Below are 22,295 nucleotides of genomic sequence, written 5' to 3'. Positions count from 1 at the left end.
ATGGCAGAGATCGTTATTGCCATCACGGCGATCTCGGTTGCCACCCTAATTAACCCTACGACCATGGTTATCGCGACGATTATCGTGGTTGTCTCGGCGGTTGTCATCCCGGAAGTCGCGACGGTTGTCATCCCGACGGCGGTTGTCATCCCGACCACCATCATGGCCACCGTTTCCGCCTTGACGGTTGTCTAATGGATCGTTGTTGTGCAAGCCATGTTGGTTGGGTGGCTGTGAGCGACTCGAGTACTGGCGGCTGTGGCTTGATTCCACTGATACGGATGGAGCCCGGGCTTGATTTACAATTTCTGCGGTCTGGGCCATAGCAGCCGTCAGGTAAGCTTGTATATCATCACGAACTGCCTGAGTTTCCGGGGTATTGGGTAGTCGTTGCATTGTTGCCATAGCAATGGCTACGTTGGCACTTAGAGTCCTGAAGACCTGCTTGTCCCCCACCCTGTCAAATGCAGTGTTAAGATCACGTGGCTGGACCCTTATGCGTCGGGCCTCCTCTTCTGCCTCGGCTTCGATTTGTCGACGATTAAACCGATCAATATTGCGTGCTTCGTGTGCCAGCCTTTCTTGTTCCGTCTCACCGACTGCCGGTGGTTCGTCATTACTGACAACATTGATCAAATCTCCTCGCCTTGGTGGGAAGGACGGGAATCACGGGTATCCCGGGGCGTGGTCTGGGATATCCAGATCGCCTTCATCGTCATGATGCTGGAGCTCGGTGCGAACAGAGGCATTAGATGCGATGCTGGACGAAGAGCTTGAGCCACCCTCTTGAACTGTGTGAACCGATCCTTCTTGATAATCCTTAATCCGGACCATGTTGACGAAGTTGCGTGGCTTTGGCCGAGGTCAATGTATAAAATACAGATCCGAGCAGTGTCGTATATTATACGTGTAGTTGGAGGCAGCGTTTCGCAGGCCGTAGGGCTGGACCTGGTAGTTCTCCGTCGAGGCTTCATACTCGGAGAGCCGGAGACCTATCGCGGAGGCTGGCTGGCGATGAGTGGAGCACCCCTCAGGAGTAGATGTGACCACGAGATCTGTACCGAGTCGTGCAGGACGACTGGCACGAGCTGGTCGGGTAGATCTGTTGTGGGTTGCGGTTACCTGCTTATTAGGTTGACTTTGAATTGAACTTACCAGAGCTAGGGTTTCAGCAAGTTTGGTGCCGACCCGATCAATGGAGTCAAGCAGGTCGGTGTTGTCGATCTGCTTCCCTTTGTAGCGAGGAAGCGGACGACGGGTTGTCGGCGTGGCTGAAGGTGATACGGACGTGGTCGGAGCCAGATCCACCGTGGTCAGAGCCGTAGCCGATGGAGGTGAAGCAGTGGTCGACGTAGATTGAATCCGTGCCTCCTCCGTGATCATGGCGGTGAAGTCGTCGGAGCCAGTGGTCCAGGTGATCTGGCCGACGGTGAGCGTGAGGCCGTTCGGCGTAGCCACGGAGCCGGAGATGATGACCATCTTGTTCGCTTGGAGAGCAGTACGCACACCCCCTACCTAGCGTGCCACTGTCAACGAAATATGGTCGGCAGTCTACCTAGGGGTATACCCAAGGTAGTAGATTGTCAGCAGACAGATGCGCAAGCTACAAACAAGACGGTGACGCAAGACAGACACGAGGTTTTATCCAGGTTCGGCCGCCACGAAGGCGTAATACCTACGTCATGCGTCTGATTGTATTGCTGTATGTCAATGATAGATGTTTTTTAGAGGGGTCCCCTACCCGCCTTATATAATCCGGGGGGCAGGGTTACACATCTGGAAACTAATCATAGCCAGTTACAATTGTCATAGGTGGCCGAATAAGGATTCCTATTCTAACCGATCAGGATCTTGCTTGATCTCCAAATCTTTCTTGACTCTTTGCACAGGACTCCGAACAGGTTGGCCGGGCCGCGCGTCGTCTTCTAGTGGGCCGGACCCCCTGATCCGGGCTGGCCCAAGCCTAGCCGTAAAGGTATAGGGGTTAATACCCCCACACGCTCCGACCTTGCGTGCCTCCCGGGCACGGACAGCCCGAAGACGAAGACGACGGCGCCGGGGGAGGCCAGCAGCGTGGCGGCGCGGTCGGAACCCGTGCGGCGCGCTAGGCGCGGCATGAGCAGGCGGAGATGGTGGAGACGACGAGGGCGAGGAACACGCAGAGCGGAAGGAAGGCCGCCCGGACAAGGCGAGGAGGAGGAGCTGGCAAGGCACGGGCGCGATGTGGTCACCGGCAAGCGCGCCAGTGGAGGTTCGGCGGGCGGCATGTGACCTAGCTGCTTGGGGAGAGCTCGGCCCCTGGTCGCCGGAGCCGTGCTGCGCTAGCTGCGACCTGCGAGAGAGGCCTCGACCGCGCGCCATCTTCTCAGGGCCCAGCTGCGCATCGGGGCCAGGGCTCGGGGCCGAGCCGGCGCATCGCGGATGTGAGTGGGAGAGGGGAGCCGGGCTTGCCGGAGTCGAGAGGGGTTCGCTAGAGTTGGGAGGGGGCTCGTCGGAGTCGGGATAGGGGTCGCCGGAGTCGGGAGGTCGGCGCATCGCGGAGAGGGCCGCGCGGTGGGAAGAAAATGTCGATGGGGAAAATATAGAGAGCAGTTTACGCCTTGACCGAATGGTATTTTGGATATTTTTATTGGCTGGGCCCACGTGTCAGGGCTAACAAACGACCAAAATCAACAGAAGGTAAATGGAACGGCTTGAAGTAAAAAAAAAAAGTAAAGTAAGGTGTTATATTACATAGATGTGTTCAAATTTTTTAAGGGTCCGCGACCATCTCTTATAATGCCGCACAGTTAAAAGCTCATTCTCCTTTCGTCCGCTGCATCGTGTGTTCTGTCTGCCTCTCTCGCTCTCCGACGACTGGTGGCCGCCCCCGCCGCCCTAAGCCAGGTGCTCAGGCTTTAGTTGGCCTCTTCGCCGGCGACGAGCACCCACCAGGTACTCCCACCCCTTCTCTTCCCCTCCCTTCAAGCTGAGCACCGAAGCCCTAACCTAAAGCTATTTAGCTATTCGACAAGCCCCCTAACTTCGAAGTTTTTGCAAAAATTATTGGGTGTACACCCATGTCCCTTTACTGGATCCGCTCCTGCTGAATCGTGAGGGACCTGCATTTGAAGTTAACATCGCTGGCGGATTCTGTGTTAGTTAAATTACGGGAGCTGTAAGATGTTACCCTGATGCATAGGTTGTGGGTACTCATATCATGGTTGCTGTTTATGCATTTCATGGTTAAATGCAAGTTGTGTGATAATGATTTGTGTTTGTGTATGTCAATATTTTGGCATAAATGCTGTTAAAATTTTGCAAAATTTGCACAGATTTAAAACATATGCAGCTACTTGTGTTAAATTTTGTTGTCAAAATCCTTGACAATCTGAAACAATAATGTCTAAACCTTTAAATCCAAAACAGGGGTCAAAGTAAAATCACAAAGAACCAACAAAAGCGAGGGCAAATCCGCAATGGCAAAATTGTTATTTCACCTCAGAATTAACACCGTTACAATGACTTAACAGAATAGGGGCAAAGTCTTGCTTTGATTTGAAATAACAGGGGCAAAAACACAAAGTTCAAAAAATAGGGGCAACATCACCACAAGCCCTGAAACTGGGGGTATGAATGCCAAAGCCCCAAAAATTTAGGTGCATTGTTCCTCCCATTGTTGTGCCGCTGATATAAATGTTTAGAGCTAGTTACTGGATGGTGTCAATTGAATACAACACCTCTGAGAGAGGGAGGCAGGTGACCCAAACTTGTTGTGACTAGTAGATAAACTATTTCGCTTGTTTTTTTTTGTTCTGTTTGGCAAGACATGTTTTATTCATCATCACTGAGATGATTTACCTCCCCCTTCTGGATTAGTTTAGTATCAATGCAATGTCCAGTTCTAAAGGGGGCTGTGTGTGTGTGCGTGTTTTTTTGGGGGTATTTTCCTGTATCCATTGATTTGGTAATGTAATAATCTTGTCTTTATATAAATTTGATGGTTTCTAAATTTGATGGTTTCTAACGTATTTCCCCTTTTTCCTTGAATGCGGTCTGAGTTTGTTGACAGTATGGACGAATCACGAAAAAGAGCTGTCTCTACTGCAAATGCTAAAAATATAAGTTCATCCCTTGGTATGTCCTCTTGTGAGCTGTCAGTAGTCGTCTACTAGATCATTTCAGGCCCTTATTCCTTATTTATATGCTCTGCATGGACTAAAATTCACTATACTGCTAAAACCGAGACCTCTCATTGGAAACTACCAAGGGTCATGTTCATCATACTTGACTCTTACTAGCACTACCTTCGGAAAGTAATCTATGATACTTGAACAGTATTCACAATTTTTTTGCTGTGAGTTGATGGCAGTTTCTTTCTAATTTGACCTGACATATGCTTGTTATATGTTGGCAGATGAAGACTTTGGGAATGATTTTCTTTCATCTTGGAAGTTACCAAAATCAGGAAAAGACACAATTGACTTCACAGTTCCAAAGAGTAGCAAGAAATTCAGCTTTGACAATCTGTGAGTTAATCTTTTGAAAGGCTTGAATCCATCAACTTTTGATGCGATCAACTGCTCATTGTTCATGATGGTTCTAACAAATCATTTCTTTAACTAGAGATGATTTTGGGCTTGATGGAGCCTTTGACAAATTACCATCCTTTCAAATGGGCATGTCTGATCTGGATTTTTCTAGCCCTCAGAAGAAAAAAGTGAAGCACAGCAGTTCAAATGCAGATCTTTCTGAAGAGAAAAAGGAAACTGACAAGGACAATTTCTCCTTTTCCTTTGATTTCAACGAGTAAGTTAAATCACTGATGCTAGAAGACTGATAATCGTATGATATATTGATACGAAACTTCATGCTATTAGTTTTTCTGTTTCTGGTTTTTGTTTGCTTACAGGCTGGGAAAGTTTAGTCTTGATGGAAAGCTAGGAATTGAAGAAAAGAGTACGAGTAGATTTACTGGCAAATCTGACCCTGTCTCCTCAGAGGTTAAGAAGGATACACAAAGATGTCTTTCAGCCAAGGGCAATGCTATTCTTGAAGAGAATAATAGTACGGACAAAGCACATACACTTGATACTTGCACTTTGAGACCTTCTCATCTAACCAATCATGAGAGTGTGAAGAATGTCAGTCAACCGACTTCAAATATCAATGCTGCTGATTCATCTGACAAGATGCAAGAACATACCAGTGTTAATCCTGCTACAATGGAACAAACTAAAGTAGATTCAGTGCTCAATGACAATCCTGGAGAGCAACCTAAAGAGATATACCCAATGAAGGCAGCTGTTAACATACCTTCTCAGGATTTCTCCTGCATTGCCATATCTAGTGAAGATCCAATACAAGGGCTAGCAGATCCTGTGAACAGTAACGATGAACCTATAGTGAACTCTGGTAAAGTTCATGTATCAAGGGAGAGTAATGACGATGAGCAGTTGAATGGTTTACGATCCAGGGACACCAGCATTATTAATCCCAATGTCTCAAGAAGACCGGTGGGCCAGTTTAATTCCCGGAATGAGGTTCTGGAGGAAAGTGTTTCGCTTAATGAAGGAAGTCAAGACAACCAAAGTTTTAGTGGCGCTCCTAAGAAGTTTTTAAAGAAGACATCACATGGGACAAAGAATACTGAGGAAGAGATTTCAGGTCCCAAGAGTCTCTCTTGTTCAATGCAGAGGTCTGTCTTTGTCAAATGTGCCTTCATTGACAATATAAAACACTTTTAGATCTCCACTGTGATTTATCGTAATCAAATACTAACATAGAATGCATAGCCTGCTATTCTACTTCTGGTGCGCCATGCTTCTGTTCATAATGCATTCTAATGTAGTGGCAGCAAATCTATATGGAAAAGCGTGACACAATGGATCTATTTAAATGTTTGTTACTTTCCTGAAATAATTTCTCACAATTACATGCAGGGAAATCAGAAGTGTTGAACCTGCACTGATGAAGGAGAGAGGAAGCTTCTCTCTTTTATCCAAGTCTGTACATATGAAAGCAACTAGGGTCGAACTAGCTTCAGAAACAGCCTTAAATCAATTGTCCAGTGCAAGTAAAGTGATAAAAAAGATGACTACACATCCTACAGACTTGGAGAGGTGGTAGACAGATGGACAGATTAGCATATACTCATGAATAGTAATAGTGTATTGAATAATGAATGTGGTTTTAAATACGCAGGGAACACATGCAAGCTAATGCAGTACCTGACAAATCTAAAACTGCTTTACCAAAAACATACAGCAAGCCAGCATCAAATGGTCTATTGGCCACCTCCATGAATGTCAAAGGTGACAGGAATGCCAAATTAGGGTAAAAAATTATCATCCTTCATCTTGCGCATTATGAATGCATATTTAAAATTTGTTCTGCAGGTTCTTTTTGGGCATGCTGCATGCACATCACTTCTCAAGTTCTCTTTGGTGTTCTGTACATGTCAATTTATCATGGATGACACAGTTTCACTATTTTCAGCATCTTTGATATATCTGCTACTAGACCTGATATTAACCTGAATGAAGCTCGTACAATAAATTGGCTGCGTTTGGTGTGTCTGCTGCAGCTGCATCCAGCACTCACAACAGTGCCGCACAGGTGCATTGCTGCTGCAGCAGCAGCCATAAAAATCTGCAGCAAACAGGCCCAATTTCTATGTTATCTGCCTTGTTCTTTAGAACTAGTTTTCATTATAACCATTGCAGTTCTGACCTGTCCTTGCTATCATCGATGGCATAATTCGATATTTTCAGTTCAGTATCTGAACCCCTGTGCTAGAACTAATTGCCTAATGTTGAACTGAATGAAGATTGCTGTAAGGTTTCAATATTATTGTTCTTGGTCTTTCTAATTAATTTATATTGCAATGGATGAGGACCTTCCCCAGACCCCGCACAGAGCAGGAGCTCTCTGCACTGGGTACGCCCAATGGATGAGGACCTTCACAATTCACTGGAAATACGATAGTTTTTGCATTCATGGAAAGTGTAAATCTGTGACAGTTTTTAAACTATTTAGTACATTTATGCATAAAAGGATTTGCAGATGTGGGATTGATTCATCAAGTAGAATGGATCACATCGACTTAATTGTTTTGCAGTTTCCATAATCGTCCTTTGTTGCAGTATTCTATTAACCTTTCATGTGATAGGCTATTTTGGCCAAAGAGTATCCTTATTTTATATCTGTTGCTAATTCTCAATACTGAAAATGTATCAGTTTATGGAGGTAAAATACTGAAATTAATACGTTTATTGCTATAGCTAGAGTCTAACACTTGATCATTATATATATGGAAAATTACTCCATGTGCAACAACTATAGCGCTGATTATTTCATAATAATGTAAAGTCATGATTCTTGAAATTTGATGGACTCCTTTTACTATTCTCCCTGATGAAAGGACATCATTTGACTGTTTTCAGACAATTTGTGTTTTAAGTGTTGTGAGTTGTAGCTGATTATAACGTATTATTGTACCATATCTATGTATTTCTATAAATGCATCTACTTCTGCAGCTGAAACCACCTTTTTAGTATAATCAGGGCATTCTTGAATACTTCTTGTCAGATTGGATTTGATGCTAATTTATATATGTATGTACTTTTTTTTCAGCCTTGAGCCTCCTATCTCGGGGAACTCGTCTCTACTGAATGCTCGAAGGAGCACAGCAAATAGCGCTGGACATAAAGTTGTTGCAAATCATGTGCTTCTGAAAAGTAGCAATGCTTCTGATTCATTGCAAGGTGTTCCTTCCAAAGATAATAAAATATCAACAATTTCTCAACTGACAGGAGCAAGGTATAATATTCTCCTCCAGATATTCTTTTCCTTCTAAACTTACATAGTGACAGCTAACATAATCTATCTGAATTTAGAATTACAAAATTAGGAATCAGAAGTCCGAAGTCTGACATGGTTCCAGAGAAGGAATCAGTACAAGTGAGTGGGACAAAGGGTTCCCCTGTAACAACATCGAGAATCCTTGACTCCATTCCTGAAGGAAAACCTGCACTGCCTAGCCCATCCATAATGCAGAAAGTTCCTGAGGTATGTTCTCTTCCTGTCAAGTATTATATTTCCTAAGAAAGTGATTTGCGTTTCTACTCTAAAACATGTTTCCTACTTGGATTATCCACATTGTCTTAAGCCGAGGTTTGTTCTTCGTTTTTATCGAGAAGCTACTTTGTAAACAGAAACAAAAGGACCTCACTGAGTTAACTACTTGCAGAAATACACCTAATTGTGTCCTGGGCAGCTGGCGTTCGGGGCCTTTCGCAATCTTAATTGTAATGCCTTGGCCCTTGGGGACGTCTCTCCCTATGGGCCAAGTTTCTACAATAGTCTTTTTTTTACTATTTGGTCGAACAATATTATATTGTTCTTGATGATTTCATATTAAAGTTTACAAGAGGTTATTCACTATATGTCATAATCTTTTAAAAAAAATACTCCATGGAACTACGAAAGTTCCTAGAATGACATGATAAGGATCAGATTCATTTAATTGTAAACCTTTATACCTTATATTCTAGCTTGTTCTTTTTTCTATTTTGAGACCCTGTGTATTACTGAAGAAACGTACCATGTGATATCAAAAAATTGTATAAGGACTTATGTTCTCAAATATCATATTTCTAGTTTATCCTGTAAATACATTTTATGGAGTTTCAATAAAAACCTACTTAGTGCATTTAGTATTCTAGATACTAATTATCTCTTATGTGGCAATAGGCAGAAAATTTAATCACCATATTTGAACTTGTCAGTATTGTCTCGTGTGCTTTTTTTCAGATATATATAAAAGAAAAAAATGAATGTGTTAGTTCATTAGTAATTTTGTTCATGCTGTTGACTTGCAGGAATCTGTTCTAGATCCAAAAGCTCCTAAAGTGCTCAAACACATCATGAGATCACCAGCTGTAAGGTTGTTGGTTAGATCGTATTTGATAAACATAACATCTTTGATGGCTATAAAATCTCTCTTTTGGAAGTACTCCATTCCAAATTATAAGACGTTTCTGTTTTTCTAGATACATTGCTTTTACTATGTATCTAGAGTCTAGACAGAGTATATATCTAAGTGCATAGCAAATTATGTATCTAGAAAACCCAAAACGTCTTATAATTTGGGATTGAGGGAGTAACAACTTTGCAAATTTAAATGCAGAAAATCACCTCGAACTGTTCCAGAGTTGGGAAATGAAATGGTAAGTGTGATGAAAATTTCTGAAGATCTGTAAGTATATGTATTGTATAGTTTCATCCAATTTCAAACGTACTCCTTCTGTCCCCGATTAACTGTCGCTGTTGGTTTCCGTGCCGAAAGTTTGACTCAATTTGTAGAAAATACATGCAACATTTGTATCTCCTAATAAATTTATTAAAAAACTAGATTCAAATATATATCTAATGATATTAATTATGTACCATAAATATTAATATTTTTATATATATATGTAGTCAAAGTTGTTTCTCGAGAAGGGAAAACGATAGATGTTTAGGGACGGAGGGAGTAGGTCATTGTGGTTGTGGTACATAGTCAAAATATCTGAAACAATGATCACTAACATGAATGGAACGTTGAATGAAAAAAATGTCGATTTGTCAAGAAATACTTCCATAAGGTCATATATTTTATTTTGTTTAAAGATATATTACCACAGAAACCTTTTGTCAATCCTCACTTCTAGTTGTGTGCGGTGTTGTGTCTATGACTCTTTTTTTCTTCTTAATGGAATCAGCTCTTGAACCCATTTGAGGAAAAAAAATTCACTTCTAGTTTGTGAAATAGGAAAAAGTTGACTCGCATCTGGAACTGGATTCAGTATTATGTTAATTAATATGTCCTTATTGATTTCACTTGTTAGATTCTGGGAAGTGGAACTCCAAAAGCTCATGTGGATAATGCAATCTCTTCACGTATGCCACCTGGGATGGAAGCCATTTCAGATCTAGAGCTGCCTGTGTTGTTAGAAAATGATGGAAACATAGAAAGAGCTGAGGCTTGTAGAAAGGAGCTTGAGGATGTGAGTAAATCAGTCCAGAGCTTTACCATAAAAGAACTGTCCAATGCTTTGTTACTATAACTAGAGTGCCAATTGCTTTTCCGTGTGAAGCTACCTGTAGAGGTTTTCTTAATGCTTTATAACCTATAAATTTACACAAAAGAAAGTTTTTTCAACTATGCCATCTAAAAGAAAACCCTCCAATGTGATGATGTATTGCATCTTAGCATGATTCTCTGAGTTCTACCAGAGGCTTATCCACCTTTTTAATTGACATAGCCTGAGAACTTAATATTTTGAAAATTTCAGCAGTTCCTATTTCATTAAAAAGAATTATTCTTTTTTCTAATATCGTCGCCTTCTTTTAACTTTTTTTTTGCTTTACCATGATGGTGTAGTCCTGAGTTAGTATACAGATGGATCTAGCTTAACAATTCGTTTCACCTACTATTTTCTGACTGCAGATATGCATTCTATTGAAAAGGAAACATGCAGAAGCTAAAGAGCTAGCAGTTCGGGCTATCGTTAACAACAATACAATGCTGATGTTAAACCACCCAATGATTGAGGAGAAAATATCCTAATTGATTTTTCTCAACTTCGTTTTTTTACAATAAAATGGAATAATGGATATTAAACTTGTTATCCCTTCACCACATGAACATTTGCTCTATTCAGAAATTCGCAAACAACCTGAGATCCAAGAAGTACTTATTTGAGGAAGTTGGCACCATTAACGCTGTAAGTTAAGCTCCCAATTTCGATTTATGTTATCGGCTTAAGATATAGTTCTTTATAAGTTAAGATGGAGAAAGTTGTAATTCCTGTAGTGGTACTTACTATTTATCATTTTTTATGGCCCAAGTTACTTCTCATTCATGATCTTATCCACATAGTCAGCCAATTTGAGAGTAAATAATTCTGTTGTGGTGCCTTTTTAAGTGTGTGTTCAGCCTCAAGAATCGCATTGGCACCCGCATTTTGAGCTATTTTGCCAACTTGGATCCCCCTCTTTTTTATATATATAGGGATGTGTCATGTACTACTCTGGCCAATTCTTGAAACAGACCACCTTTACTTTTACTGTTTCAAGAATTACCTCTGAAATTTGTTTGATGTTAGTCTTTCTTGTTTTACTGTTTGAGGTTCATAACGTGCATTTCGTATCCCACAGTAGGAAATAGTGCAGGAATAAGATGCAAACATGTGCGGCTATAAAATGGTAAACAGTTTTAAAACATTTCATTTGATACCAAAAAACATTCACCTAGCTTGTAGCATTTTTTTCTTTCTTGAGCGGAAGCTCTCTGCACTGGGTACGCCCTTTTTTTTAAAGTAACTGAAAAGCATCAGCAAAACATTTTGGTGCAGGAAAAAAATTATTTGATGAAATGTGGGTTCCAAATCAAATTGTGGTACACAATGATGGTTATTACACAAGCTGCAAAACATTTTGATGTATGCCTTGCATGCGTCCTGTCAGTTTAATTTGTCTTCTAGTTTAGGCTGGAAATACTGATTGACTGGACAACTCTGTTATTTTCGTTACCTGTATTTATGAACTTCTTGTCAGTCTATTATCAATATTGCCTTTGCTGGAACCTCTTATCTGCCACTTCTACTGCTACTAGTAAGTTATCATCATTGCTGATTATTAGTGGCTTGCGTTCGTAATGGAAACCCAGAAGTTATTTGTTTGTGTATACTTACAACACTGGCAGTTGCTGTGTTACAGTGAGTCTAGGTTTCAATTAATTTGAGGCATGCACTACGGTGGAGAATCATTCATTTAAAGCATTTTTATATTCGACCAATGAATTCGATTGCTGTGTTACAGTTTTCTTCAGCCTGATCAGTCATTAGTTTGTCTTGGTAACTTGGTGCTTCTGTGCTTGGCAGCACTGACGCGGGACAAATGCAAGGAGAAAATGGCTTATCCAGCAGAGCATGGGTAATGTAAATGCAACAAAAGAGCTCAGGATCCAGCGTAAATGCAATCTTGAAGTATCTTGAATAACTACCTTGTGCATTTTGGTACACGGTTGCCTTCTGTGGATGCGTCCGTTCACATAGCGTAGCAACTGTTGAGTGCCTACATCTTATTACCTAATAATTCTGGATTTCTGGTAGTGAGATATGACCTTGCGGACTCAATGACTAGAATGGCACTGCTGCACTAGGCAATACCTGGTTTCATCTATGCCAATTGCAGTTGGTGACAAAACGTTCAACATTGGATTGATGCTAGGGAGAAGTTGCAAGAGCAAAACCGTGGTTGATGACTAGGCTGCCCGTTCCACCCTAAGCCTGACGTATATATACAGTCAAAAGCTATAGTGATTTTTGTTGCTTATTACTAGCTTACAGCTTTTGGTACGTTAGTGTTAAAAGCTGGGAAATTTCGTTACTATGTTGGTTATCTAGTTGCAGCACACTTCAGTAGCACTGACAGATTCAGATGGCTAATAAGTAATAACCAAAGGCATAGTGGGTTCTTTTCGTTCTTTATTTACTTTTCGAATATGCATGCTAGATCGATGTTAGTGAAGCTGTAGCTTTGAGCAGCGGGACCTCATACCGCCCCATGGTGATTGGTGAACAGGTCCTCCCTCCATGAAGTAATTCATGTCGTTCGCAAGGTTGATTTTTTTCCCTTAAAATTCCTTCAGATCCAATTAGTGCATGTGCTATGCACACATTCATGAACTTTGTTTGCTTTATTTCATTTTTTGATATAGCGAAAAAGCGACTGTGCTTTACATCCTTATGATCTGGTCACTCAGCTAACGATAGGACCGGTAGTGGATGAAGTGGTGCTGCGGAGTAATCTAATAAGTGAAACTGTTTCTGATTGCGCAGGAAATGGACTTATCTCTATTTACAGCTGGACACCTGACATACACTACTTTTAATATATATAATAAACAGGATAAGACCAATGTAATAGTCAGTGAAAGCTATCCCATAACCTTGCACTAATGTAAATGCGGGTTTAACACTAGTGAGTGGAAAGCCATTGCGAGGTGCAATGCTGTACGACCTCTCGTTGCCCAGGTCGTCCCCATAGGTCTCATCCTCAGGTTTGAACCATCCTTATTTGGTTTGCCATCAGTAATTGCGTGGGGCATATTGCTGTAATTGTGCTGGTCTGTGTTGTGGAATCTTGCAAGTGACTTAATATGATTTTGTACTTGAGTTTCACAAACAAACAAACAAAAAAACGCTTTCCTTGCAAACTAGCACAACTGTTAGATTCTGTGTTATGGAACCTGTCTAATTGGGTTTAAGTTTTTGACTTTATGTATGTGCTCGTATGTTTTTTTAGACTTATTAAGGTTTAACCGTGTTATTCTTTCAGCGATAGATGATGTGTCAATTTTAGGGCTGGATATCGAGTCAGCTCGGCTTGTTATGGCTCGTTATATAAACGAGCCAAAAGACTAACTCGGTTCGGCTCGTTAGCGAGTTTGAGCTAGCTCATTTGGCTCGCGAGCCAAAGCACAAAAACATAGTACATAGAGGTTATAACAACAAGTTAGCAACAAACACATCACATGCATATTTAAAATGGAATAAACAAAATACATATGAATTTTAGACTCGTCTCGTGTGAACATGATGTCGTGGGGTAGGCTGGTGGGGTGACTTGGTGGGGTCTATTGGTCTAGGCTTTTAGTGTTTAATCGTGTTGGGCCATAAACAGAGGGATATATGGACTGTTTAAAGTTGTATTGGGTTAGACCGAGAGATATATGGGTTGATTGTAGTTGCTCATGTGAATTATCTTGGCTCATTTTGGCTCGTGAGCGGCTCATGAGCTAGCTTGTTAATTAACCGAGCTGGCTCGAGCTGGCTTGTTAATTAAAAATTCAAACGAGCCGAGCCACTAACGAGCGAGTCGAGCGAGCTAGAGTTTTTCGTCCAGGCCTAGTCAATTGACAGAAAGGCACATGTGGTGACTTTAATAATCTCGAGATTGTGGACTAAGTCTTTTAGATGTTTTCATAGGAGTAAGGTGTGAGTGCTTGTGTTCATAGGAGTGTATGTGTGTATGTATATGAGAGTTTGTGTTTGTAAAAAATTAGAGACGTTTTCCAAACAATTCCAATTGATGCCCAAGTGTATTTTCACCTATTCCCCTTTCTTCAAGCCCCTTTATTCTTGTTATAGATGAATCCCATTTTTTTCGTCACCTCCTTTACCAACCCTGACATGTGGATCCCGCATGTTAGTGGGCTATATTTTTCTTCACGGTCTCTTCTCCCATCCAATTCCTCTCTCGTCTTGAACCGGCAGCTTGCCTGGCCCTCTTCTCACATCATCGTGGGGCTTGTTAGATAACGGTGCGGGCTCGCTTACCTATTTTCAAAGAGGAATATACAATGTAATGTAGGCTACCTTTGTCCCGAGAAAATGAAGGGACCATAAGGGATGGCTTTGGTTCCCATCACATGGCCGTTCATCTCCGTGATGTGCAGATGCGGGCGGTGCCGGGTTGGTGGGCGATGTGCAGGTGCGGGTGGTGCCGGTAGGGTGAGTGATGCATAGGGCGCGGCTGCGAGCAGCACTGGTGTGGTGGTTGCGGGGATTGGGAGCGTGGGCGAGGGAGTTTGCTGCGGACGGCTGCGGCACGGCGAGGTCGTGGGATGGCGGTGGTGAGGCCGCACAGGTGTGGAGGATGCCATGGGTGGTGCTTGGTGGCGATGCTACGCGGGTCGGGTGTGTGGCGACACAAATGTGGAAGATGAGGCTGCACATATGCGGAGGATGAGGGGGGAGGAGGAGGGGGTGCAGCCGGTGTGGTGGCCGCCAACGAGTTCCTGCAGACCACGTGGGCAACGCGGCAGCCAACAGGGAGGGTAGCCATGTGTGGAGCGGCGGTTTCCGTTCAAAACAGGGGAAGAAGGTGGAGAACATGACATATGGGACCTTCTAACAGATGTGGCTGACGGTGTTAAAATGGAGTCACCCCTATTCTTTTTCATCTCTCTAACAGAAAAAAAACTGAGATGAACACGTTTCTTCAACCAAACATGATGATGGGACGATCCTACTTCAAAAAACAGGAACGAAACCATCCCACATATCGTTTTTGAACCAAACACAGGCTAAGTGGCCATAGGACGTTAAGCTAACGCCTACGACCTACCCGGCTCCGTAGGCTCTAGGCATCGTGGAAGTCGTTGGAAAAAGTTGCAGGCAAGTTATAAATATAGGGTATGTTCTGTAATTTTCCTTGTGTTTCCTTCGGTAAAATAGGTAGAAATTTACACTGTAGCCCCTCAAAAAAGAAAAGAAAAGAAAACTTCATCCCCAGGACAGACTTCATTCGTCCCCTTCCATTTCATCTCTCATTAGATTGGTTGCTTCATTTCGTTATGGCTGCCGAGTCCTATCCTACCTATCTCGCCCAACGTTTGCGCGCTCTCCTTTTCTTTCATCGTCGGTCAGGATGAAAACCGAACGTTTTTTAGATGAATCAATCAATCAAAAAGGATTCTGACGAAATTCACCTGGTTGCTCCGCCAGTTGCCTAGCGGCAGCTAGTGCCATTCGATCGCGTGGTACGCACAAGCCATTGCCCGTTGCCCTTTTTTTGGTGACTTCCATTGCCCGTTGCCCTGTGTTTCCCTTGAGCCTAAGCGCAGTAGGAACACACTTCGGCCGCCCCTGATAGACGGCGGCGTCCTCTGGTGCGAGTGCGAGTATGGAGCATTGCGAATGGTTGAAGGAAGCATCCTAGATTGTACGAGGGATTTGAACGGGCGCTTGCATTCCGGAGATGCCTGATTAGTGGTTCGGCTTCCACAGGCTGCAAAGTTTAGTTACTTTCAGATTCTCCGCCTCTGGTTTGTTAAGACTTGAGTGATCAGCCGGCTAAAAAGGCCTCACCAACTGCCGGTTAACCTTCGAGGTCCACAGAATTGAGTTTTTTTTGCTGCATTGGGCTCCTCCAAAGAAAACGTAGGAGCGTATATACGTGGATGCCACCACATCTGGCTATTGATAGATTGATCTCTTTCAGTTGGCCCAACGGTTAATTGGGTCTTTGGATCCGCGTTCTGATTGGGGGTCCCCAACCGCTCTATGGTTGGTGGGCCCCCGTCGCACAGCATCATAAAAAGGGAGGTGGAGGCTGGCGCATAAGGCACGAGGTTCACTAGAGCCGTCAGACGCCCCACCTACAGTCCCTAAACCCTAGCCGATCTAGAGAGGGGGCGTTGCCAGCGACGGGAAGCTCTGCCACCGGCCACTGCCGCCACCGCGACAGCACCTTCACCGCCGGGCTTCACCATGCCACCGTCAAGCAACCCCATGGCCAGCTCATCTTCTACGAAGGCGGCCGATAAACTCGCTATTTATTCCAAATGTAAGTACACATGCTGGATCTTGGCTAGTTGATCATGTAACTTTCTATCAATGGTATTAGTCGTCTAACTAGGCGTAGATCTAGCTTATCGGGGTAGAAAACGGAGTAGCAGCACCCTAACCCTAACCCAAAGTCGGATAAGATCCGAGAAGAATAGAAGAAGATCCAAGCAGAGAAAAGAAGGGGATAGGGGAAGGGCTTCGGAGGCGGCTTACCTCGCCGCCCTCCACTCACCGGAGTCTCCGGGAAGGGTTTCGCGCCACCTACTAGGGCGCCGCCACGGGCCAGCTCCGGTGGCCGCTGCCTCACTGTCGCTCGCTGCGCTGAGAGAGGAAGGGGAGGAGAACAGAATGAGTTAGGGTTCGGGAGCCGGCGTCGTGTCGCGCGTTTTTGATCCGCCGAGAACGCCTCGTAGCCGTCCGATTTGCATCAACGGCTCAGAGCGCTCGATCCAGCTTTTGGCCCAGGCTGGCGCGAGCGGAGGGCCGCTTTCTCGGCCCAGGCCCAGGTTGCGGCCTGGGCACGGGAGAGCGCGCGTGCAGCCATGGGCCGTGGGCAGTTTTATTGCTCGGGCTGGATGAACAGTATAGATTGAGCCCTTTTTCTTTTTCTTTTTCCAGTGAATTTAGTTTTTTTCCTAGAAATTGATTATTGGCTCAAATAAAATCAGTTAAGATGAGTTTCCTGTGGGTTAAAATTCGTCAATTGAGTTTAAGTTTCCGCTGCAATGATTATGTTTATCCTCTAATTAATTTTGGAACCAACGAAAAAAATTTAATTGGAGGAGTAGTAATATTTGTTTAAGTCAATTATGATATTACTATTTTCTGACCAACGTCGATGTGAACAATATTGTAATTTTATTCATAAGTTTTTCCATGCATTAATTCTATTTCTGCCCAACAGTGATGTAGAATTAGTGTATAAGAATGTTGTATGTTTTAATTTTGATCAACGTTAAATTAAATCATGCAATTATGATGTCATATTTTCTCACTATCTCTGATGGTGTTTTTCAGGATTCAAGCCAATGGCCTTTATCTCGCACATACTGCCTCTTGAAGGGGGCAACTACAGGGTATGACGAGAGAAGTATGAACTAGCACTTGCGCTGTCTAAAAATGACCTAGCGCTTACCTTCCCATGTCCGACTGAGCTAGTGGACCCGGTGAGGGAAGATAATAAGACTGATGCTGATTTCACTGCTCGGCAGCGAGATCATGCAGAAGTGCGGATGAAGTATGATCTCGAACGCAAGAAATAGGACATTTCAAACCGCAAGTGCTTGATGGTGGCTAAGTCCACTATTTCAGATGCGATAAGAGGGTCTATCCCAGATTGTGATACCGCCACAGAGTATCTTAAGAAAGTGGAGAGTCAGTTTACTGGCTCTTCAAAGGCTTATGCCAGTACTTTGATCAAGAAATTGTTCAATGAGAAATACACTAGTGGCGGTATCAAAGAGCACATACTGAAGATGAGCAACATGGCTTCGAAGCTGAAGCTAATGGATTTGGGGCTCAAGGATGAGTTCATTATTCATTTGGTTTTTGCTTCCTTGCCCAAAGAATATGAAACTTTTGTTGTTAATTACAACATGCAGCCCGATAAGTGGGATATAGAGAAGCTCATCGCAATGTGTGTTCAAGAAGATGAGAGGTTGAAAAGCTCATAGGGTGACTCTGCTAACCTTGTGAAGGACAACAAAAAGAAGAATTTCAATAAGAATGCCAAACCTCAAGGGAAAGCCCCTTAGAATGACCACCATCCGAAGAACAACAATGCTCAAGTTGAGAAGGATCAGTGTAAATGGTGCAAGAAGCATGGACATTATAAGAGGGACTGTCCAGACTTTCTGAAGAGCCTTCTGAAGAGAGGTGAGGATTTCATTACATTCATAGATGAATCCTTGTATTTAAGTTATGCAAAATCTACTTGGTGGGTTGATTCAGGTGCAACTATCCATGTTGCAAATTCATTACAGGGATTTCGTACGAGGAGGACCCTACAAAGAGGAGAAAGAAGAATTAAAGTTGCAAATGGAGTTGAAGCTGAAGTTGAGGCCATTGGAGATCTCTGTCTAGAATTAGATGATGGTTTTAGACTTCAGCTTTTACATATTCTTTATGTACCCTCTTTGCATAGAAACTTGATAAGTGTCTCATGACTTGACGATGATGGTTATGATTGCCATTTTGGTAATGGCAAATGTTAGATTGTGTATAATAATAAGTGTGTTGGTCTTGCCTTCCAACAAGACAAGCTTTATTTATTATCACTTTCTGAGAATATGAATGCTGTGAGCACCGAGAATAAGAATGCTTCCTCGTCTATGAATGCAACAAATAAGCAAAAGAGAGTGCATGATGTATCTTCGAAATTATTGCATTGTCATTTAGGCCATATTTCGAGGAGGAGAATAGAGTGATTGATTAAGAAATCAATTCTTTCGCCTTTAGAATTTTTAGATTTAGAACAATGCATAGATTGCATAAAAGGAAAGTACGTTAAGAAAATAAAGAAAGATGCCAAACGAAGCGTAGGAATTTTAGAAATAGTTCACACAAACATCTATGGTCCTTTTCCTGTGAAGAGTGTGGATGGTTATGATTCATTTATAACATTCACAGATGACTATTTTTGTTTTGGCTATATTTATCCAATTAAGGAAAGATCAAAAGCATTGGATAAATTTAAGATATTCAAGGCTAAAGTAGAAAATCAACACAACTTAAAGATTAAGGTAGTAAGGTCTGATCGTGGGGGAGAATACTACGGTCGACACACCCTATATGACCAAGTTCCTAGACCCTTTGCAAGGTTCTTACAAGAAATGACATAGTTTCCCAGTATTCTACACCGGGCGAGCCTCAGCAGAATAGAGTAGCTGAAAGACGCAACCATACATTAATGGATATGGTGAGAAGCATGATAAGCTACTCTACCCTACCGATAAGTTTATGGATGGAGGCGTTAAAAACCGCCATTCATATTCTTAGTCGAGTGTCAAGCAAGTCAGAGCCCAAAACACCGTATGAGTTGTGGACAGAAAAGGAACCCTCACTTAACTATTTATGTGTGTGGGGTTGTCCAGCTGTGGCAAAAGTTTTTAACCCAAACATAGGGAAGCTAGACTCCAAGACAGTCATTTGCCATTTCATTGGCTATCCAGAAAAGTCAAAAGGTTATCGCTTCTATTGTCCTGATAGACAAATGAAGTTTGTAGAAACAAGACATGTTGTCTTCTTAGAGGATGATATGATCAGGGGGAGCATGGTAGTGTTAGAAATTAGTTTTGAAGAGAAGCGGGTATACATGCCCACTCTTATGGTTCAGGAGTCATTCTTCACGCTACCTGTTGTTGCTTTACCAACAGTGCAAGACACTGTAGTACAACACCTGTTGTTAGCTTTCCTGTGGCAACAATGAATGAACATGAGGAGCCTGTCCTTCAGGATCCCCTAGAACCCGTTGTCACACATAAGGAAGAGCAACAACAGCCTCATATAGAACAAACGTCATCTAACGAGGCCCCTAGAAGGTCTCAAAGAGTCAGGAGATCAGCCATTCCTGATGACTATGAAGTTTATGAATGTGAAGAATTTCAAATAGAGGGTGATCCCACCTCATTTGAAGAAGCCATAAGAAGCGCTCATTCATCAAAGTGGCTTGAAGCCATGGAAGATGAAATGAAATCAATGAAAACCAATGGTGTTTGGGACTTAAAAACAATTCCTAAAGGAGCCAAGACAGTAGACTGTAAATGGGTCTATAAAACCAAACATGACTCCAAAGGGAATATAGAAAGATTCAAAGCGCAACTTGTGGCGAAAGACTTCACGCAAAGAGAAGGTATAGATTATAATGAGGCATTTTCTCCAGTCTCATGTAAGGATTCTTTTAGAATCATAATGGTGCTTGTAGCTTATTATAATTTAGAATTACATCAGATGGATGTAAAGACGGCGTTCCTAAACGGGGATCTAGAGGAAAATGTTTACATGGCACAACCGAAAGGTTTTATTGTGGAAGGAAAAGAACGCATGGGATGCCGCCTGAAGAAATCCATTTATGGATTAAAACAAGCTTCAAGACAGTGGTATTTGAAGTTTGATAGTACAATAAGAAAGTTTGGGTTTCAAGAAAATATAGAGGACAATTGCGTTTATGCAAAGTTCAAGAATGAGAAATACATTTTCCTAGTCTTGTATGTGGATGACATCTTGCTCACTAGCAGTGATGTTAATCTACTACTAGAAACAAAGAAGTTCTTGTCCTCAAAGTTTGATATGAAGGATCTCGGTGAAACTTCATTCGTCCTAGGAATAGAGATTCACCGAGATAGAGAAAAGGTGAAAGCTCTAGTTTGGTTTTGGTGAATTGATGAAACCCTAAGTGCTAACCTAGTTTATCAAAGTGATTATGAGATAGGTAGCATTACTCCAAATAGTGAAGCAAATGAAGATCATGATATGATAATGGTGATGCCATGGTGATGATCAAGTGCTTGAACTTGGAAATAAAGAGAGAGAAAATCAAAAAGCTCAAGGCAAATGTGAAATTGATAGGAGTTTTTTGTTTTAGTGATCAAGATACTTAGAGAGTGTGATCACATTTAGGATCGATAGTCGTACTATTAAGAGGGGTAAAACTCGTATCGAAATGCGGTTATCAAAGTGCCACTAGATACTCTAACTCATTGCATATGCATTTAGGATCTAGTGGAGTGCTAACACCCTTGAAAATGTTTTATGAAAATATGTTAACACACATGCACAAAGGTGATACACATTGTGTTTAGCACTTGGGAGCAAGGGTTCGAAACTTCACCAGCGGAGTGTCCGCCCGTAGAGCGCGGACAATCCGACGGTGCCACCGGCGCCCTGTACAGAAAAGACAGGGTTTCACAGAGTGCACCGGACGCTGGTCACGCAGTGATCGGACGCTGGGGTCCTACGTCCGATCAGTGGCGCACAGTGAAGGATGCTTTTGGTCTCTTGACCGAACGTAGGCGATCGGACTCTGGAGAGCAGCGTCCGGTCAATTATAAAAGAAAGTGGTAGTCTCGGCTTGTGCCCGGACGTAGGCGACCGGACTCTGGTTGAACTCTGTTCAGCGTCCAGTCCTGCTGATGTGGAGGCGCACAGAGAAGACCATGAGTGACCGGACGCTGGGTGAGTTCGGTCGAGCATGACCGGACGCATCCGGTCGCGAATGGAACCTTACTAGAAACGACTGGATGCTGGGGTCTAGCGTCCGGTCACTTCGAAGCTCCGGTCACAACTTAAATGTACTGATAACCGTTGAGATCGGGTGATCAGTATTTGAAGCAGGGGCCACGTGGCGTGCATCGCGTGACCGGACGCTGGGGTCCTGCGTCCGGTCGCCCCGATTTTTTAGGGAACAGAAAGCCAACGGCTCTATTCGTGGAGGTTCTCTATTTAAGTCCCATGGCCGGCTCAAGCTAACTCCCCTTGGCCATTTGCATTGACATAACAACCTTGTGAGCTTAGCCAAAGCCCTCCCACTCATCTCTATCATTGATTAATCATCTTTGTGAGATTAGGAGAGAATCCAAGTGCATTGCTTGAGTGATTGTATCTAGCAGCACTTGGTGTTCGTGTTTTGCTGCGGGATTTGCTTGTTGCTCTTGGTGGTTGCCACCACCTAGATGGTTTGGTGCAGCGGAGGAGGATTGGCATGAATTGGTAATTGTTCGTGGCCATCTCCCAATGATTGTGAGGGGACTTGTACCTTCCCCGGTGGAGCGCCGAAAGGTAACTCTAGTGGATTGCTCGTGTCATTGAGTTACCTCACTTGTGAGTAGGTTCTTGCGGTGTCCAATTGTGTGGACGAGGTTCGTGCTACACCTCTTAGCCGCCGAACCACCAAGTGTTAGTCGACACAACGGGGACGT

At 43.0% G+C, this 22,295-nt stretch overlaps 1 protein-coding gene across 4 annotated transcripts; it reads left to right on the top strand.

The window, feature by feature from the left end:
- The first annotated feature begins 2,796 nt into the window (after nucleotides 1–2,796).
- On the top strand, nucleotides 2,797–13,187 carry LOC136456574 (uncharacterized protein At4g18490-like). Of its 4 annotated transcripts, XM_066456481.1 has the most exons (16): nucleotides 2,797–2,934; nucleotides 4,052–4,116; nucleotides 4,397–4,508; nucleotides 4,606–4,788; nucleotides 4,892–5,677; nucleotides 5,922–6,101; nucleotides 6,184–6,315; nucleotides 7,616–7,801; nucleotides 7,879–8,050; nucleotides 8,863–8,927; nucleotides 9,171–9,210; nucleotides 9,871–10,029; nucleotides 10,473–10,585; nucleotides 10,674–10,749; nucleotides 11,908–11,959; nucleotides 12,868–13,187. In XM_066456481.1, the coding sequence occupies exons 2-15, from the start codon at nucleotides 4,053–4,055 to the stop codon at nucleotides 11,911–11,913; spliced, it is 2,274 nt and encodes a 757-aa protein (XP_066312578.1). In that variant the 5' UTR covers nucleotides 2,797–2,934; nucleotide 4,052; the 3' UTR covers nucleotides 11,914–11,959; nucleotides 12,868–13,187. The 4 variants fall into 4 exon arrangements, with proteins under 4 accessions (XP_066312578.1, XP_066312577.1, XP_066312579.1 ...); XM_066456480.1 differs by lacking the exon at nucleotides 12,868–13,187 and having other exon boundaries at nucleotides 11,908–12,514; XM_066456482.1 differs by lacking the exons at nucleotides 4,052–4,116; nucleotides 12,868–13,187 and having other exon boundaries at nucleotides 11,908–12,514.
- The last annotated feature ends 9,108 nt before the right edge of the window (nucleotides 13,188–22,295 follow it).

Source organism: Miscanthus floridulus, chromosome 6 (genome assembly GCF_019320115.1).
Source record: "Miscanthus floridulus cultivar M001 chromosome 6, ASM1932011v1, whole genome shotgun sequence".
In the NCBI taxonomy this organism is placed as follows: Eukaryota; Viridiplantae; Streptophyta; class Magnoliopsida; order Poales; family Poaceae; genus Miscanthus; species Miscanthus floridulus.
This window is presented reverse-complemented; position numbering and strand designations above follow the sequence as displayed.

What these genes read in the sequence shown, in the direction of transcription:
- LOC136456574 (XM_066456481.1), top strand. Translation starts at nt 4,053, where the DNA reads ATGGACGAATCACGAAAAAGAGCTGTCTCTACTGCAAATGCTAAAAAT. An exon ending in TCTCAACTGACAGGAGCAAG is followed by an intron (nt 7,802 to 7,878) that starts GTATAATATTCT and finishes ATCTGAATTTAG; the next exon opens with AATTACAAAATTAGGAATCA. An exon ending in ATGAGATCACCAGCTGTAAG is followed by an intron (nt 8,928 to 9,170) that starts GTTGTTGGTTAG and finishes ATTTAAATGCAG; the next exon opens with AAAATCACCTCGAACTGTTC.